Below are 20,011 nucleotides of genomic sequence, written 5' to 3' on the forward strand. Positions count from 1 at the left end.
GATATACAACATTTTTCGTGGAGCATGTATTGTGTCCTTTAATTTTGAAGGTTTCTCCTGTTGATGTGCTTGTAAATGTTGTGCTGGGCCTATTAATGTGGCAGGTTTTGCATCTTGCCATGTCACATGGGAATGAGCCTTCTATGGGTTTATCTTGGCCTTTGTTAGGTTTTGACTGTTTAGGGTGAACTAACAACTTTTTTAAATTGGCTGGTTGTCGGAATGTAGTTGTGGGAGGTTTTTCCAAGAAGTCTGTGGTGTGTGGGGATGCTCTGAGGATTTTGAAACCGTCTTTTAAAATTGTGTTTAAGGATTGGAGGCCGTGGTGGTAGGTCGTGATAAGCGGCAGGTTTTGTTGGGAGTTTCTTTTTTGAGTAGGCCTAACGTTGGTGGTTTCTGATTGAGCCAGACGGATCTGGTTTTCAACTAGATTGGCCGGATAACCTCTTTTAGTAAGGGAGTTTTTCATTCTGCTATTGAACTTTTCCAGTTCTATGTCAGAGGAACAAATTCTTTTGGCTCTCATGGCTTGGCTGTAAGGAATTGAACGTTTAGTGTTGGTAGGATGGCAGCTATTGAAGTGAAGGTATTGCAGGTGGTTGGTTGGTTTAATATGAATTCCAGTTTCGATGACACCATTCTGTAATTTTAAATTTACATCCAGGAAAGTGATTTCTGTGGTGGACGTGGTGTGGGTGAATTGGAGGGGACTGAAATTGGAGAGGTCATTCAGAAATTTAGTCAGATCCTCCTCTGAATTTGTCCAGATCATGAAGATATCGTCAATGAAACAAAACCAGCAGGTGGGTTGGGTTTTTTGTGTTTTCAGGAATGATTGCTCAAGGCGGCCCATGAATAAATTGGCATATGATGGGGCCATTCTAGTGCCCATTGCAGTACCCTTTATTTGTAGAAAATTTGTGCCTTCAAATTGAAAGTTATTTTTTTCTAGGATAAATTTGGCTAAGTTAACTAAAAAAGCTGTACTCGGAGACGTATTGTTAGGCCTTTGGTCCAGGAAATGTTCTATAGCAGCTAGGCCATGTACATGAGGGATGTTTGTGTATAGTGAAGTGACGTCTATTGTTACCAATATGGTATTTGGTGGTAGAGGGGTGGTTATTGAAGATAGGCGGTCCAGAAAGTGGTTTGTGTCCTTAATATGAGAGGGTAGGCTAATGACATGTGGCTGAAGATAAGAATCTACGTAGGCTGAGATGCGTTCCGTTGCTGAGTTGCATCCAGCTACTATTGGGCGTCCTGGAGGAGGTGTAATGTTTTTATGAATCTTAGGGAGGATGTAAAACTGTGGAGTGGTGGGACTTTGGTTTATTAGTAGATTTAAAGATTCCGGAGAGATATTTAAAAAAATTCTGAAAATTTAGAATATATCTAAGAAATATTAATTAAGTGTGATCTATATTGACTAATGTGTTATGAATCTGATCCAAAAATACTGAAACTTTCCCTTAACAGTCTCTTTACCCTTGGTTATACAAATATTGATGTTTCATTGCTAAATTTGTGTAAAGGAGACAAGCGAACATACTTGGTCTGGCAGATGACATATGGACCACAGCTCAGATGAGTGAGCCGGGATCTCTTCGAGAATATCACCAACTGAGATGTCTATGATGAGAAGCTTTCCATTGTTGAGTCCCGCCAGCACATGTCTATCTCCAGGCACAAATGTCACACACAACACATATCCAGTGTCTACTGTGCGAAGGCTGGACATGGACGGCCTACACACAACACACATGTACATTATGATTAGGTGTGAACCTCAAACTGTCCAATATTGCAGTTAGTCTGAAATGATTCCCCAGCCTCTGGCAGCGTGTGACTTTTTCCTATTTCCTTGAATATAGAGAACCTTAAAGGGCTGTCGTTTTACAACTGTAGACGTGTCTTTATAAGCGCATTACTGAAAGAACTAAAGACTAGGGATGGATGGGTCTCGAATGTTTGATAATTTGCGAGATTAAAATAATCTTGTATTGCTCCAAGACTTTTTTGAGACTAGATTTAAAAAAAATCAATTAAAAATGTCCATTGTTTTTATTTATATTTAGTAGGGGTCTGCGGTGCACCGAAAAAGTCGGTACGGTACGGTACAAGCTTAATTACCGTCATCGGTTCGGTACAGCATTTTACACGGTACAAATTCGGTTCGGTACAGCCTATTATAATAATAAATTACTTTCAGTTTACTATCGTAGTCAACGGCAGTTGGTTCCGAGCACATAAAAGTCTTATCAGATGTTTGTTTACGATCTTTATAATTTATTACTAGCGTGATGATGCAATAAAAAACCCATTAGCAGTCCCAAATCCATTAACATTTTATCACGACAATAATTGTTGTATTGAAGTACTTCCAAGAACTGTTGAGTTTTATCACTTTTATTTCTTTACGACTTTCCCCAATTCTGTTTTATCATAAAAATAATAGTTTTATGATGACTAGGGGTGTGCGAAGCAGCAAAAAATTTTCGATTCGAAGCAACGATTCGATTCAAAAGATTTTCGATTCGATTCGATGCAACTCGATTCGAAGCAATACGGTATTTTTCTATTCATAATTGTCAATTGAGTGGATTAACAATAATTAAAATGTATCACATTTGTGTAATACAAATTTTTGTTGATGTGGTATTAGGCCTATTTCATACTTAACATATGAATTTTAGGTGAAAAAATATTTATTTTCAATCATATGTATTAGAATAACTGCTGGAAATACCAGTGAGCTGCTTTACTTGCCTATTTCATAATTTTTACTTGAATTGGCTCAACTGCAAGAAAGAAGAAAATATTTTTTTTATCAAGACATTCATTCTCATTTTAATAACTGTTTAAATAACTAAATAGGTGCCGGTAGCTAAATTACAACAAATTTGAATGGAACTTAATATAAAAAGACCATTAAGAAATAAATTTACATATCACAAGTTTAGGGCCTGTGGACCGGCTTCAGGACTGCAAGCAAGAAGAAAATAAAAATAATATGTTTCCACCATGCAATATGTATCATTCATTCCCTGCCTCCTAACCTCCTTAGTATAATAACCTCACACTTACATTATTTGTTACATCATCATAAATAAATAATTATTATTGGCATCAGTAGGCCTACAGCTTTACCTAGGCATTATTTTTATAGGGCCTAAAATAGTAATAGGCTAGAAGCAACATGTCAAGTGGAGAACTCATTGAAGAAAAGATATTGTGTAAACTAATTTCCTATAAAACTCAAAAACAGTAAATAACATACAAACATTGTTTATGGTATAATTAATAAGGACTAAAAAATGCATATCATGTCATACAGTAGTATAGACCTACTGCAAGAGATTAAAATCCTAAAACAACTGATTTTGATAGCTAATGAATGAAAAGAATTAAAAATCCATCAAATAAAGCCAAACAATATCACAACTAATTAGGTACCCGAAAAGTAACTCTTAAATAATATATAGAAGATTAAAATAATATTAAATCAAGAGACAAGAAAGTTAAATGCTATCTTCTAGCCTAGTGCCCTTGGCAACACAGGTCAATGTTTTTAAACTACCCTCAATGTTTTTGGAACAGCAGGGCCTTTTTCTCTTAAGGAAGGGTAGTAGTATGTCAACAAAAACAATGAATCAGTCTCACCAGCCAGGCCCGGGCAACGATGTGTGAATTCAAGGTCATAGACCCTCCCCCTCCCCTCTTACACCACCCGGTTGCTACCCAGTTGCTTCAATTGCTGACAAAATGCAAGTGATGAAACAAGGAAGTAGAGACAAAGAAATATATTTCTTTATTCAAAAACACAAAACTGTTAGAGATTATTTTCAAAGAAATTAATTCAATGTAATTTGTGAGTTGTAAATATTGTATTGGATCTTAGAAATATATTTTTTTAACCCCATCTAACCAAGATACAGATCTGTTCACTATATCAGATATTTCTTTTGTTTATAATTTATTATGTAAAATAATAAAATATATTTTTAATTAGGTATTGAATAAACAATAAATGATTATACTAGTATGTCTGGATAAATAGTCTTTCTATTCTTTTGACTTTGTTTTCTTTGCACTGTTAGTGTTGCGTCACGGCTTTTGTTACTCTTATCAGTAGACGACTAGACCTGGCTCTGGCTAGTGGCAGTGCGGCAATTGCTCTGTTGTGTCTTTATTCTTAAAGGTCGTGAGCCAACTTAATTTTTAATTCTCATTTGAACATTTTAATTCCTCTGTAATAATAGATATAATAATATAAGAGTGTTTCTTTGGAAATAAATTATTCTTTTTTTTTCTTTTGCCCCAACAAAAATTCGGGGACGGGGACCGGCAGACACCTAACAAAAATACCAAATGAATCAGTCTATAACATTAATCTTACTAGTTAAGTATTAAGTAACAATTTTTCAGACTTATTTTTAAAATGATTTTGGAGTAACCTACCTTGTTTTGGCTAGGTTCACAGTAGTAAAATATTTCACACTCTGCTTACATCAAGACAAAAAACAAACCTCTAATCATTTGCAATGTCAAAACAAAAAAATATAAAACAATTAAAGCTATATTTAATGCAAAGAATGTATTAAATAAGAACGCCTTCGTAAAGGAAACGCAACAGCAACGCGCTCCTGTATTGCGGGTATTGCATTGACTTTCTGCAGGCGTTTTTCGTATATGGATACTGACTCCCTCGTGAATCGAATCGTTTTTTGACCACCACTGAATCGAATCGCGATTCGATGCATCGAATCGAATCGAATCGAAATTTCGATGCATTTTCGATGCATCGCACACCCCTAATGATGACTGTTAAATGTTATCTCTAATTTAATCAGTATTTTGGTGAATATTGAATTTGCCGCTGGCCATTGCCTACTGCCATAAAACTGTTTATGGCTACATATAAAACTTGTAACTAATCTACAATCTTATTTTATAAATTAAATATTTGTTATGGATATTTTATCTTTCTATTGACGACCATGGATATATACAAACTTTTGTCGTGATTTTAATTTCAACATCAAAATACAATATTGCACAATCGTGATATTTTAGGCCATTGACCTTTATTATGCATCCGGTATTGCTGTTTCAGAAGAGAAGCAAGTTGATAAATTATAAATTGATATTCCCGTAGTTAAAAAGAATTATTTTATAAACCTATAAAACAAAATCATAAAATCTTACATAAAGATAACAATAACGGAAATTGTAAAAAGGGTATAAAGATAACGTCGTTATTCTTTCTCTTTGTTCTTCTATTTCTTGGGTTTCCCTTCATCACGCATTCAACAAGTTGCCATGGTTACTAATCACCCATGTCGTTATCAGCTTTTGTGACATAGCGCACAGCAGGTGGTAAAACTTGACGAAAATCGGTAAATTTTTACCTATTATTTAATTACCAATGAATGTACGGTACAGATTTTTGTCAAATTTTACACCAAATTTATTGAAATTTCAAGGTGAATATTAATAAAACAATTATTACCAAATATTTGTATTCATTTAAAAGATTGATTTGTGGTATTGGGTTCCCCACTGAGTGCAGCCGAGCGGCACTAATGAGGGTCGGACCTTCTTGGGGGTGAACAATAGACGGCTTATCAGACCCTCCCCTCCCCCGTGGTCTGGAGAAAGCATGTAAACAAACTATTGCACAAGCGTGACTTGACATTGAGCTGCTTCAACTATAATTTTGTCAAATGAACTGTGATGTTTCAAAATCAAAAACAATAATTTGGGACCATACTGCTTAACACTAATGGACTGCAATTATTGTTGAACATACAATCCATTTTTAACAAACTAAGATTGTACGATTCAAATACAATTATAAAAATTATCTTGGTATTTTACTTGGGGTAATGAAGTTATGTAGGCAAGTGTAATTCTCGGTTCATCAAGGTTCTACTGAATTATGTTTGGCAGTGAATAAGTGTAGAATGCAATTTATAAATTCAGGGATACACACCTTTTACACAGTTATAAAGTCTAATTGCCCAACATCAAATCTTACTCTGTGATAATCCAAATTTTAGTTTCAGAAAAAACTTTGCAAGAATTGTATCCATCTTATAACTTAACTAGTTTTGAAGCTGATAAAAAAAAAATGGTCTTTGCCATTACTTCATCATAACCTCAAGTTTTCCATTGTCATCTGCTGTGAACAGCTGGCAAAACTACACTGTCTTCTACTGAATGCTTTTATATGTTTTTAAAATTAAAAAAAAACAACTAGACATTGTGTTGGTTGGAAATAATTTACCAGTTTTGTGAAATTATCTTGTCAATAAATGTTTCAAACATGTTTATTCATAAAAACTCTTATCCTATTTTTAAACTACTTTATCATGGTTATTCAAAGTATCTCAGAGTAAAATAGGTAAAGCCTTTATCTCAACTGTGATTTTTCTTGACACAATCCTCGTAGTAGTAAAAGGTTTGGCTTGGTTTGGTTTGGTTTGGTTGACCAACAGGATCACTCTGGCAGTACTCAGGTAATTTTATACCTTTTATAGTTTGTTCTGTGATCCAGAGACAAAAACAACTCAAAATATAAAAGGTTTTGTTTTAATAATATGTGGTACAGTAATTGTTGTTAGAAAACCATGAATGTAGGATAATATCCATTTTCATATTAATGTCTATGTATTAAAGTTAAAAATAATGGTTTAGATACAGTTCTGAGAAGAAAACCGCAAAAATACGGGTAGCCGCGTACCGTACCGATTTTGTACCGAGAACCGAGGTACAAAATATTGTACCGTGCCGAACCGTACCGACCTTAAATTTTCTGTGCCGCAGACCCCTAATATTTAGTTTGATTTAGTTCTATTTTGCTCAGTTTAGTGTAGGCTGAATGGATTGCATTAACATTTTGTTTTGTGTAGAGGATATGATCCATGTTATATCCCTTCTGTATTCTATTGTAATTATATAACAATAATAATAGTTCTAGGCCCGGAAACACAACATTACCAGCACGTGAACAGAAAGGGACTCAGGCCTATCTTTATACAAAAATTATTTTATGTATTATCATATCTTAATGTGTCGTGTGTTGAACGTGTGTTTGTTTGTATTTTTAAAACTAGCAAAGCTAATCTAGCGGATTCAATGTATTTATTCCCTGGAATGAAGTGTCTGACGATGGCATCTCGCCAAAACATGTTAACACTATTGCTACTTTTGCTAACGTCTGCATGACAGGTAATAAAAAAAAATATTGTCTTGAACTTAAAATCCAGTCTGGTCCATCCCTACTTAAGACTATCTCTAAAATTAGGGATTGTTTAGGGGATTGGAAGAAACTGGCACAAGTGCATAATCTCTAATGAGGACTACTATTTTCAAGGCAACAACCTTGATGTAAACAAATAATATATTGATTATTATTTTGTACAAAAAATAAAATACTCGTAATTTTTTTCACAATTAATACAACATCTAGACCTTTTTAGGTATATCAAGACATTACCTGTTCCACATTTTAATCTGATCTCCGCTACCTGACACTATTGCCAGATTGTCTGAGCTGAAGGCTACAGCTTTTACATCAGAGTGATGGCCACTAGCAGCAATGTGTCTCAGCCTGGTAGGCTCAGGCTGCTTGCTGCTACTTTCCAATGTCATTCCATGCAGCTCCACTGTGTTGTTGGCCAGACAAGCTGCCACCTGTATACACATCAAACACACATCAGAGTGGTGGCCACTAGCAGCAATGTGTCTCAGTCTGCTTGCTGCTACTTTCCAAGGTCATTCCATGCAGCTCCACTGTGTTGTTGGCCAGACAGGATGCCAAATGTATACACATCAAAATTGTCAACATTAATTGCAGAAATGTGTCTGCTTACTTTGATGAATCTATATCTATAAAAACCAATGTATGTATGTTTGTTTGTCCTTTATTAACTCCGAAACCGCTTGACAGATTGTAATGAAACTTTCAGGCATTACTAAGCGTTATTCAAGGATGGTTTGTGTGAAGTTTGGTGCAGATTCGTCAAAAGGGCTCCGCCCCAGTGGCTCTGGAGTTTCCCATGTTAACCTTATGAGTACTCATATTTAAATGGAATTAAAGAATCTTAACAGCTGGTTCAACTAAACAATTTGGTTTACCAACAGGGTGCAGCACTGTTATTTTTTTTATGCCAACAGCTAATTTGCAACCAAAAGTCGAGTGAGCGAACTACAACCTGGAGGTGAGTTAGTGTAGCGAATGAGCTAACGAGCTCATCTTGAAAATGAACGAGCATTGACATAAAACCACATTAGGACAGGACGACGTCTGTCGGGCCAGCTAGTATAAGATAAAAACAGAACTCTGTAATTCATTCTATGAAAAGGTTATGAACATGTCCTTCCATCCATACAAAGCTGCAGCACAGATGACAATGGTGGATACTCCATTTTTTTTCCATTTCCATTTTTTTTTGTCGAAAGAGCCGAAACCCCTCAACTGCAACCCTGTACCTATAATTAAACATACCCGGGCCCCATGGTGTAGGCCGGAGCTTACGCACCAACCTTGGCAAACCATGGGCGTATGACTTAAGGTCATCAGGCTCACCGGCTGCCGAAGCAACTCTTCGGAAAGAGGGTTGCCCCTCAATCCTAACCAAGGATACCGGCTACTTGGTTAAGCGTCACTCCACCTGGAACCAGCAGGTACAAAACCTGAAGGCCCATAATGAAATGCCCTGACGCATTTAGTGCAAGTAACACTCGGGACCTATCCAATCCCTGACAGGCCAAAATGGTGGATACTGTTTGCAGGATCACAATTTGCTGTATGTTGCACAAGGCTCTTGTTTCTCAGTAGCCAGGTGGAGGTCTCTCATTGCAGAACCTGCCATGGAAGTCTCATGCTTCACTATCTAGACTGAGGCTTAAGTACTTCTGCCCAATGTTGTACGAGCTCCCCTCTGGTCTCCAAACGGCAAACTTAAACTCTTTTTCCTGATTTAGAAAATACCCTCGCTGCAGCTAACCTGCAGATTAGAGAATATACATTTACCTGGTTGGATTTTCACTTTCACGGCCGTTCAACTGGCCGTTGAGGTTATTCCACTTCATACAAAATCTATACATTAATGGGCAAGCATGTTTCTTTAAAACCTTTTTTCTCAGCTCGTGTGCCCCGCAGGGAAAATCTATGCATACTGTTGGGAAGATACTTTTCCTGTAGATGTGCAGAATCCCTTTTTAAATTCAAATAGGCTCGAAAATAAGCACAAAAAGAAAAAAATAATTTAAAGTTTATAAAAATATAACATGGGCCTTATGAGTTGACATCCTGGTGACGAAATAACAACAAAATATAAACAGAAAATCAAAAAACAAATGGAAGAAATTACAATCACATGTTTTATTTACAGTGTGGGGTGAAGATAGTAGAAGCCTGTACGATAGATAAAACATACTCCCTTAGTAGATTTCTCATCCTTATGGAACAGCTGAAGACAATTTTATTGTTAGTTCTGTACGGTTTTCTGTAGAGGTGTTTTGTCTACAATTTGTTTCCCGTTATTACAGCCATTTAAAACCTCGTTTAACCAAATAATACGATCTAATCATAAACAATAACCTGTCCCCAAGTTATATAACCAAACAGTAAAGCACAAATCAAGAAATTGACCCTAAAATAATAGAAACAAAATTTCGTCGACACTAGCAACTAGTGTGGCGTACATGAACTAGACATGAAAAACGAGCTTCAAAATTTACAATGGGATGAGAAGTCTACTTGTGTTGGTTAGTCTATGCCTGTACATTACATATTTTTGGTCGAGTTTTCGATCTCTAGTATTGATTAAACACTACAATAAATCTCAAATTAAAAATGTTAGTAAATATGCAAAAAGAAAAATAGAATCAATCTTTAACTAACATATGTTTTGAAATAAAAACAAAGCAAAAGTTTTCCATTTAATCTTTAATCGTTTATTATTTAGTCAATGAGTTTATTTCATGTCAAACATTCCATTAACACAACAATAACCTTAACAACAGACAAAGTTCTTAAATAGCAACATACAACTATGAACATAAAAAATGTAGGATTATTGTAAGAAGCGCTAGCGTCGCCAGCCAAACCTTCGTCAACTATCGCTAGCAGCAATCTTCGTAGTGTCGCGTCTTTTAATACGGCGGTTTTGCTTCTTATAAGGTCCTGTATTCATTGATTCTACTAACTGACCTTGAATTAGATACCAAACTCGACCTATGCTGATATTTAAGAACTTTGTCTGTTCTGTTGTTTATACAACAGATTTTAGCTACATACAAAATTAAATGCATTTCATTTTGAAACATTATTTAACAACATTGACTTTTGGAATAAATGCAACTATTGCAAATAAATAAGTAACATCTGATTAGAATGCAGATGTTTTTCCGTCCCCATGCTTTTCTTATGGTGGATATTTTATGTCATATCTTGTTTTCTGGTAACTTTATGGGAATTCTGCTATTTTTCCCGTGTCCCTGGGGTTAAGACCTTTAATTTAAGACCCCTCCCACTTTTCAGCAACTTACCAGACATCCACAATTTTCTGGTAAAAATGTTGTCTTACAGAATTATATACAGTATAAGGATTAGTAAAACAATCTATTCATGGACTGCAAAGTGTACTGTAAACTTTAGAACTGATTTAGAAGGAATTAAAACCAAATTTAATGGTGTTCAATATAAGTGAACTTATTAAATAAATATGACTTCAGTAATTACATTTCACTTACCCTTAACTGATATCCCTTTCCTAATACTAAATGTACAGATTTTACTTTGGCTGAGCACTTTATGACAGGTAACCTCCTCACAACGTCCTTTAGGCTGACAGCTGCACTAGTGACATCTTTCTTGTCTTCACCAGAGCTACAAAGCAATTCATCACATTAAAACTTTTAGAAACTGGTATAAAACCATTGAGTAACATATTTTACCTAACCCGTCATGTTAATCTTCCCTATCCCAAGCGTGATGTATACAACTTCCTTACTTCTCGAGTGATGTAAAGTATCAAAAACTCACTCGGTGATGTAAAGAAACCCATTTAAATAACATTGAGTGCTTAACTTAAAAAATATACCTCTATGGAGCCAACGACGTTCAACGCTAGAAATCAGCTGTGGGCTTGAATGTTATTGTTATGCTTTAAAGTATTTTCCTAACCTAGCTTTTATTTGTAAAAGAACGTTACTGTTAGAAGACGAGTGAAATGGATAATGAAAAATATTGTACTTAAACCCATATATATTGTCGGGTCAGGTAAAATCTTGTACGTTACGCGTTACGCAAGAGCGTGTTTACATCACTTAGGTAAATTATGCAACGAGCGGCCTGCGTGATGTAAAAACGCTCTTACTACACTTGTAATGTAAATAGCTATTTCCTACCACTGCATGGAAAGGATAACATTGCCACACCTGTGAACAGTACGCAAAATAGCTCATTTACACTCTAGAGTGGGAATGGAACATTCTTGCTCCCTAATCAGCTGATTATACTGTTGGTGTTTTTACACCAAACACAGCTGCGGATCAGGTACGTTAACAACCGGTAAGCATATAACATAACCTAAAAAAACATAACCTAAATTAAATTATATATATAACTAAAAAGAAAAATGTAATCTGCATTTGATAAGTTAATTATGGTAGTAGAAAAAATTGTGTGTGTATTATGAGCACAAATAGTAATTGCCACTCTTGAATGTATAACCGCACTCAGCTTACAGTTCTCGAGCCAGCAATGACGTACTTTGTGCTCTTAATACAAAAATAGCTGTTGTGATTTAGTACAAGTAACTTAAGTAGTGTAAGAGAAACGGCTTGCAATAGCCATATTATATGCTATTTGACATACTATATTTGACATATAAATGATAATATTCAATACTAGCTGTGTGCCCATTTTACGTAAGGGAATCTTGTAGTAAGTTGAAACCTTCTTATTTTCAGAACAGGAGTTGGTTTGCATATTTAGTGTGAATTTTTTTCAGATATGCTGACAAACTAAGTTACTTTTCACACTGGTTAAAATTAGTTAAAATACTACCTCAACCTCACTACTGCACACTTTATTCGGGTTGAAATTTTCATTAACAAAGGTGCTCTTGTATTTTCCTCAAACACTGAGAAATAAGGACGTAAATGCGTTACTAAGACATACACACACAAATACAGAATTGAGTTAGGGGATTTGCTACGCTTTAACAAAAAAAATTAACCAAACAAAATAATTATTTGAAAGGTTTGATAGTGTCATCTAATTTTATGATAATCATACTTTAGGCCTAATCAAACTGTAAAATTGGTGTAAATCAGTTGCACAGGCCACAAAAACATTGATAAGTTAACAACATAAAGCTTTAAAAATTCATGATGGTTTGCTAAAAAAATCTTTCACTATTGTTTTATCATTTTCGTAGCATAAACTAACATTTTGGAGTCCAGACAGAAAACGCAAAAATTATACAGTAGCAGTGGCGGATCTAGAACAGTTACAAGGGCGGGGCCAACCGGGGGGTCTGGAGGGTACCCGAAAAATTTGTGTAAACTAAGTCTCCAAAATGGCAGTTTTATACCATTTCTTTGTTCAAAGTTAGTGTGGCAAATTATTTTATGCAATTTGTATGCACTACTGTATTACATGCAGTAAAAATAGCCCTGCTGCAGCAAAACTGCTGACTTAGCAAATTTCCATTCGTCTGGATTGATTTTTAATTATTAATCTATTAAATTAACATTTATGTTTAACGAGTACCTAGATTATCTGCTACAGAGAAACTAATAAAGTGTGTTTTTTATTAAATTATCAATAGCTTAGTATGAAATAAATGAAAACGCCAAGTTTGATCAAAATTTATCCATAAACAAGCCAACTACAACATATTATAATATTCTCCATAAGAATAACATGGGAATTTTAAATAACAATTTTTTGAATTTTCTCCGTAACCAATTATTGTACAAATACATTTTGGTATACTAAATTATTTGTTTTTTAAGCTCTTTAAAAAGGTCTGGAGAAAAATTTATAAATTGTGTGTTTTAAGGGTGAAAAATGAGAAAACCCCATTTTTACCCCATAAAACCCCCCGTTAAACCCCGTTCCCATGGTCCGATCATGCTGGTTCGCGAACTCATTTAAGTTTATCCCGCCTTGCACCTTCAAACCAAATTTTATCAAAATCTGACAAAAATTACTCAAGTTATTGTGCGGATGGATACATATATAAAAATTTGAGCGAATGGTGTTTTTGGCCTCTGAGGACATCAAAATGAAAAAGTAAATCGGTCCCGGGCCTAGGTGACCTACGGTAATAGCTACTTCCCTATAGGGAAATTTGCTAAAAATATATTATGTATGCCCGAGGGGGGGGGGGGGGCGGTCGCCCCCTTTGCCCCACTCTGAATCTGCCACTGTACAGTAGGTAAGGCATCAATTAAATTTAATAAGAAATCCCATTCCACACACAGATCTGTAGTCTATGTAGACGGGCAAATGCAAGGTTAAAAGAGGCCGCCAACCTCTTTAATATATATATATATATGTATAAATAAGGTGCACCACTAATAAGTAAGTTGTAAATAGTGTTGTGTTTGTACCTAACAATGATTCTTACTGGTTCTAAGGAAAAGTACCAGTACCAAAAACCAACGTTTACAGTTAAGAAAAAAACTATAGTACTTACAACCATTTCAAACTGTCCATGTAATCAAACTGTATTATAGGTGTGAATCCGTTGGCAAATATATAAATAAATAAATACACAGGCCACAAAACATTGATACGTTAACAACCTAAAGCTTTAAAAATTCATGATGGTTTGCTCAAAATATCTTTCACTTGATGTGGTATCAGTACCGAATTTATTACTCTCCCTTGGTTTTGGATTTTTTTTAAGTTTTGAAGAAACCACCTTTATCCGAACAAAGGTTTCTTATTTAAAAGATTACGTTATCTCTAAACGATGATCGGTATATCTAGCAAACATTCGGAGGAAATGTGACAAAAACCGTACAAATCTTTACTTTAGTTTTACTTCCCAAGTAGGAAGGCTATGTATTCTAGGGAAAATTGCCGATATTGTTGTCGAAATATGGTTGTCAATGATTAGGCCTACGTAGGGCCTATCCAAGAGATGGGCTATGGGCCAAGATTTGCGCTATGGTCCAGCGATTGCAGCACAAAGAGGTAAGTAGAAACCAAAAGTGACACATTGTAAAAGTGAATTTAGCTACATCTGTAAGTTAAACCTCTGTTACGATCACAGTAAAATCAGAAAGATCTTCCAAGATCGCAGCAACATCCACGATCACCCACTGCAGTTGTTATTTTTTACTTTGCACTTTACACAACTCTCCTTGAAGTGCCGTCAATGAATAGAAACCTTTTTTGTAAGCTATTGGTGACGATGAATTAAAAAATGTAATTTTCCCAGCACTTTACAACACTGATTCACAGTCTTTTCCCCAGTTATAAAAACTCAAGAACAATCGTTGCACTTGCGATTAATTAAACCGGTTAAGTAAGTCACGACGTTTTTAATCTCACTTAGTTTGGATGAGCTTACAAAACTTGATTGGAAATGGTTGCGGTATTTGTAAACAGTATTTAATGTAAACATATCAGTGACAGCTAGAAGTGAGAACTAATCCAAACAGCTGATCGTTATTTCATGAAATGTAATAGTGAACATTGGGAGCAAATTTGACAAAAATCAAACAAAATTGGGTTTTTGATGGATTGTTATTTTGTTTTCAAAAAAGCGAGGCCACGTTTTTATAGCCAAAGACACTCTCACCAATCCAGTAAATACAGAAAAATGATTTGAACCTTGATCAGTACTCTAGTTTTCTAGGAGTAGGCCGCGTAAAATGTCATTTTGGCGTCACAGACAGAATGACAGAATGGACAGACAGACAAACAGACAGACAGAAATTGATATAAGACTCGTTTCAGCTTTCTTAGGCTATGAAACGTAAAAATAAATAAAAACTGCATGATTCTAAGCAATATACAGACAAAACTGTAATTTTATTTATATAGATTTTTCAGTTTAAAATATTTTCAAAAAGTAATTTTTTGACAATTTTTGTTTTTGGTATATTATTGTAATATTGTAAATTAAATTAAAGCTTAGCTTGTAGGGAATGCAATTGTAATTGTAATTAGAGTACAGATGTCTATTTTTGCAAGAAAATAAAGGATATTCAAAATAGAAACACATGTTTTACAAAAAGAACTGCAATTTTTTAACTAATAAAAATAGTCAAACAAATCTGATTCCACCAAAACGTTTGTATTGCAGGCCTAGAGCTTCAAAATAATGTATAACACAACAAATGTTTATACTAGCAGAGTACCCGTTCTTCGTACGGGGTTGGCATAAGTATAAAATGCTTATTACAGTTATACTCAAGCTTTGCGTTTTCAATGGGGGAGGACACAGTTTGATAAAATTTGCTTCTTTAAATTTACGGTATCTACCATAGCCATAATGTTCTACCACTTCACCTTAACAATAAAGAAAAATAACTTATAAAAAATTCACAAAATATCACAAATTATTCATGAAATTAAACATAACTGTAAACAATCCTACTTTGACAGTTCTTATTGCATATCACAGTTTTTTGTTGCTGCTGAGTTCAAATTAGCTGTTTCATAAATGCAAAAAAAATAATAGTGCTGCACCCTGTTGGTAATTCTTATAACTTTTGCATATCATAGAAGCAACTTTTTTAGTTGAAACAGCTGACTAAATTCTTTAATTCCCTTTAAATATGAATACTCATAAGGTTAACATGGGGAACTACAGGGCAACTGGGGCGGAGCCCGAAAAGATTTTTGAGATAAGAATATGCCTATATGTTAATCGGGAATGTGAGCTATCATCATGCCAAATTTCAGCCTAATCCGTCCAGTAGTTAATGCGTGAACTTCAAACAAACAAACTTTCAGATTTATAATATTAGTAAGATAAGATTTTACAGTTGTGAGATTTAAACTAGTAAACCTATGGTTTTGGTACGTCCTGCATTAAAAAAACATTTAAAATATTTAAACTTTATTCCTAGGGGTTGGTTTGGAGGGCAAAAATTCCATTTCATCAATAATAATTATACACCAACGGTTGGTATGAAATCAATAGTGGATAACTTACGTGATTCACCCTACATATAAACATACATATTTTTTTCTACATATTTTGATATATAGCTTTAAAGTCCAATGGAGTTAGTTCTATGATATCCAAAAATTAACTTTGTTTCGATTGTGTTTGGCTAGAAGTGATGCATCAACACCAATTGCAAGCCATTTCTCTTAGGTTCTCTTATTGTACTATATGCTGCAAAGAGGCTGGGTTAATTTGTTCTAACACTAAATGGATAATCATATTTTTTTATGAATTTTAAAATGGCTACCTACATTATTATTTTATAAAGTGAAATGTACTAATCCTACTAATGCTTGGATTACCTGGCTGCTTTTTTATTTTCCTTCCTTAACCTTTTCTTTAGTTTTATTTTAGATTCTTCTTGAGATAAAAACTGGAAGAGTTCAACAATGTTGTCATTGCCATGTATAGCCACCACCGATTTGTTTGGATCACTCACGAGTGAGAATACTCTGCCTTTGCCTGTGCGTAGGATCGAACCTGCCTTGGCACAAGTCAGCAGAGACTAAAATGGAAAATAACACAATATTTATAATATCAAGATAACGATTATTAGGTACATAAAGAAAAACTCAAATCATAGAAAAATTTTGTAGATTCCAAAATACAAATCTTTTTACTGAAATTATTTAAATGGTATATTTTGTAGCCTGCTTTTCTATGAGTAAATATAAAAACAAGGGTTCTATTCAATCACCGGAACACGTTTTATCATAAAATTTTTAATTCATCAATGAATTATTTTAATTAGTTAAGAATTTCAAGTTGCAACAAAAAGGCATTGATTAACAAAAAGTGTCAATGTAGGGTAGTCAATGTAGGGTATGGTTTAATACGGCTGGGTGGCAGAATTGTCGATCCAGTTTTGTAATCTATATATTAATAGGCAAGCATGATTCTTTAAAACCTTTTTTCTCAGCTAGTGTGAATCACAGAGACAATCTACGCATACTGTTAGAAAGATATTTTCCTGTAGATGTGCAATAAGCTAAAAAAGCACAAACAATTAATTGGATTTTTTTATTAACATGGGCCTTATGGGTTGCCATTCTGGTGATGAAACAACAACAAAGTATAAACTTAAAATCAAAACAAATGGAAGAAATTACAATCACATGTTTTATTTACAGCGTGTGGTGAAAATAGAAAAGCCTGTACATTACAATTTTTCTCGAGTTTTTGACCACTGGACGACCACTAGTTTCCCTTATTGTGTGGTGTTTGTGTTTCCCTTAAAATGTGTACTATAGGTAGTTTCGGGTATTTCTCTTTGAAAATACCCAAAATGCCCACTAAGCACATAAACATAATCCTGGATAAAAATTAAGCTGGTCTTGACCAGGTCACGTGCTATCATCTCTTCATTTTACATTCTTCCTCTAATCATCTAGTACTTATGTATGTGTTGCAATAGTTCTCAGTGATTCAATTGAGTAAAATGAAATTTGGTAAAAAGTAGTTTCTTACCAGTTTACTAGAGCAGTCATCTATGGTTTGGTTTTCTTTGTTACCTTCTTCTTGTTTAATTTCAGATACTTGCCACACCCGCATTTCAGTATCTGCACTGCCAGCCACAATAAAGTCATCATCACGGACCAAACTGAGACCCCATACCTAAAAAATTATCAAAGTATTGCTGTAATTTCTTAAATCAAATGTTACAAGTTTTAAAAAGGTCACAACATAACGATGCAGCAAAATCTCCATCATCGGAGGAAGAAGAGGATGATACCACTGTAAAATTTCCAAGAGAAATCTATTCACACCCTAAAGAGATAACATTAGAACATGACGATGCAGCAAAATCTCCATCATCACATATCAGACCAATATCTCCTAAATGTTCATCAACCAATATCCCTGTTACTACAAACAATGACACACTATCAGATGCTGTCATTCGACGCTCTCAAAGAACCTGCAGAATGCCAGCAAAATTAGATCTATAAACAAATTCCTCCCTCTGTCTCAATATATATATATTTTTATTATTTTTCATTTTGTCTTGGAAGGAGTTGTTGTAAAGTATATTTATGTTTCATATATATAACCAGAAGATTTGTTATTTGTTATGATTTAATTTAGAAGGCATAAGGAGATGCTTACCAACAATAGATGATTAATATTATCAGAGTTTGGATTCTAGTGACTTTTAAGATCACTCCAGTAATTTTATCAGTTAATAAATTATCCATTATTCATTTATTTTAACTATTTCATGTTATAATAATTTTAAATTATCCGAGATGGCCTCTAGCCTACAAGGACTCTTAAATAGGAAAACTAAGTAGTTTTTGACCTGATCAGACTTCGGGCTCCACCCCAGTGGCTCTGGAGTTTCCCATTTTAACCTTATGAGTATATTTAAAGGAATTAATGAATCTTAACAGCTGTTTCAGTTAAACAAGTTGGTTCTATAATGTTCAATAGCATTATAAAGTTACAATACAAGGTTTACTAACAGGGTGCAGCACTATTAATTTTTTGTTTGATGTATGACAACAGCTAATTTGAATCGTTTATTCTAGAAACCCAATTACCAATTTTTTTTTCGATTTTTACTTTTTAGTATATTGATGTAGGCTACAAATTGAAATACGTTGTTTGGTGCAGAAATCACACAACTGCAAAAGTTGGTTATGGGGTTTCTGCAATATTCAAATGAACTAAGCAGCAACAAGCTGTGATACACAACAAGAACTGTTAAGTTGTGTTTATGTTTTTAATAAATAATTTGTAGTATTGTGCGAATAGGGCGATTTTATTTTTAAGTGCATAATTCATTAACTTATTGACTTAATCCAAAATTTGTATTTAAAAAACTAGGCTATTGTGTTTCTTTTACCCCAAAGAAACTTCTGGGAAACGAATTGGCGTGTTAATAATGTTAGTGCATTACTGATCAAGTCATTGACTTGGTTGGAAGGAACTAATATTATAGATATGAATGTTTAGGGTATGTCAATAAAGAGAAAACTACATGACCAATTGAGATGATTTTTTTCTTGAGTAGAGCCAATATAACCACAGGCTTAAAGGCATAGTCAGCTTTTATTTTAATAATCAACTAGGGCTCTGCCCTGACAGTTATTAAGTGCAATGTTGTTCTTCAAAGTAACCATGAAAAGCCTTTTGAAATGCCACTCAAACCGGTACAGCAACCGATTTTTTTACTAACACAAAGCAGTCTGTATCACTGTACAACCCCGATTTGTTTACTAACACCAGCGCCGTCCTTAGGGTGGAGCGAGTGGAGCGGCCGCTCCAGGCCTCGCGCCGGAGAAGGCCTTGCGCAGCGAGGCCTGCCCGGCGAGGCCTGCCCGCCGATGCCTTACTATCGCTAGAAATAAGTTAATGTTTTGGAATGAAAATAAAAAAATAAAGGACAGACAGATACATGTGCCTAAAATATGTCTTATTTATTATGAATTCGCCTATATCAATTGTTGTATCGATTAAAAACCTACGAACGACATTTAAAACACAAAAGAATATCAAACAACGTTTGACAGCTCGGCGGCGATGACGGAACCCGAGCCTCACGGCAGCCACCGAGCCACCCCGGTGAATGTGAGTGAGTCATACGCTTACTCTTACTGGTACTGGTGCCATTAAACTTCTATTGTATTATTAATTAAGTTCAATTTATTTACAGATGTAAATGTTTACTGGATTTAATGGATAATCAGCGTGGATAAGACTGACTGTAAACTACTCGCATTTTGCAATAAACATAAACCTATGACAATATTTTTCATTAAAGTAAAAAGTAATACTGTGAATCAATTACACTGTAATGATAC

The 20,011-nt window shown here is 34.7% G+C and overlaps 1 protein-coding gene across 1 annotated transcript in view; it reads right to left on the reverse strand.

The window, feature by feature from the left end:
* Positions 1 to 20,011, reverse strand: part of LOC128983493 (WD repeat-containing protein 3) — a 45,848-nt gene that overhangs the window by 12,212 nt on the left and 13,625 nt on the right. The window contains exons 4-8 of the mRNA XM_054402796.1: positions 17,676 to 17,822; positions 16,511 to 16,713; positions 10,762 to 10,897; positions 7,499 to 7,695; positions 1,550 to 1,745 (exon numbers count right to left, since the gene is read on the reverse strand). Coding sequence (XP_054258771.1) covers positions 1,550 to 1,745; positions 7,499 to 7,695; positions 10,762 to 10,897; positions 16,511 to 16,713; positions 17,676 to 17,822 — 879 coding nt within the window. The remainder of the gene's footprint in view (positions 1 to 1,549; positions 1,746 to 7,498; positions 7,696 to 10,761; positions 10,898 to 16,510; positions 16,714 to 17,675; positions 17,823 to 20,011) is intronic.

Source organism: Macrosteles quadrilineatus, unplaced genomic scaffold (assembly GCF_028750875.1).
Source record: "Macrosteles quadrilineatus isolate MER2022 unplaced genomic scaffold, UCM_ALF_1.0 Scaffold_1__1_contigs__length_201487025, whole genome shotgun sequence".
NCBI classification, from domain to species: domain Eukaryota; kingdom Metazoa; phylum Arthropoda; class Insecta; order Hemiptera; family Cicadellidae; genus Macrosteles; species Macrosteles quadrilineatus.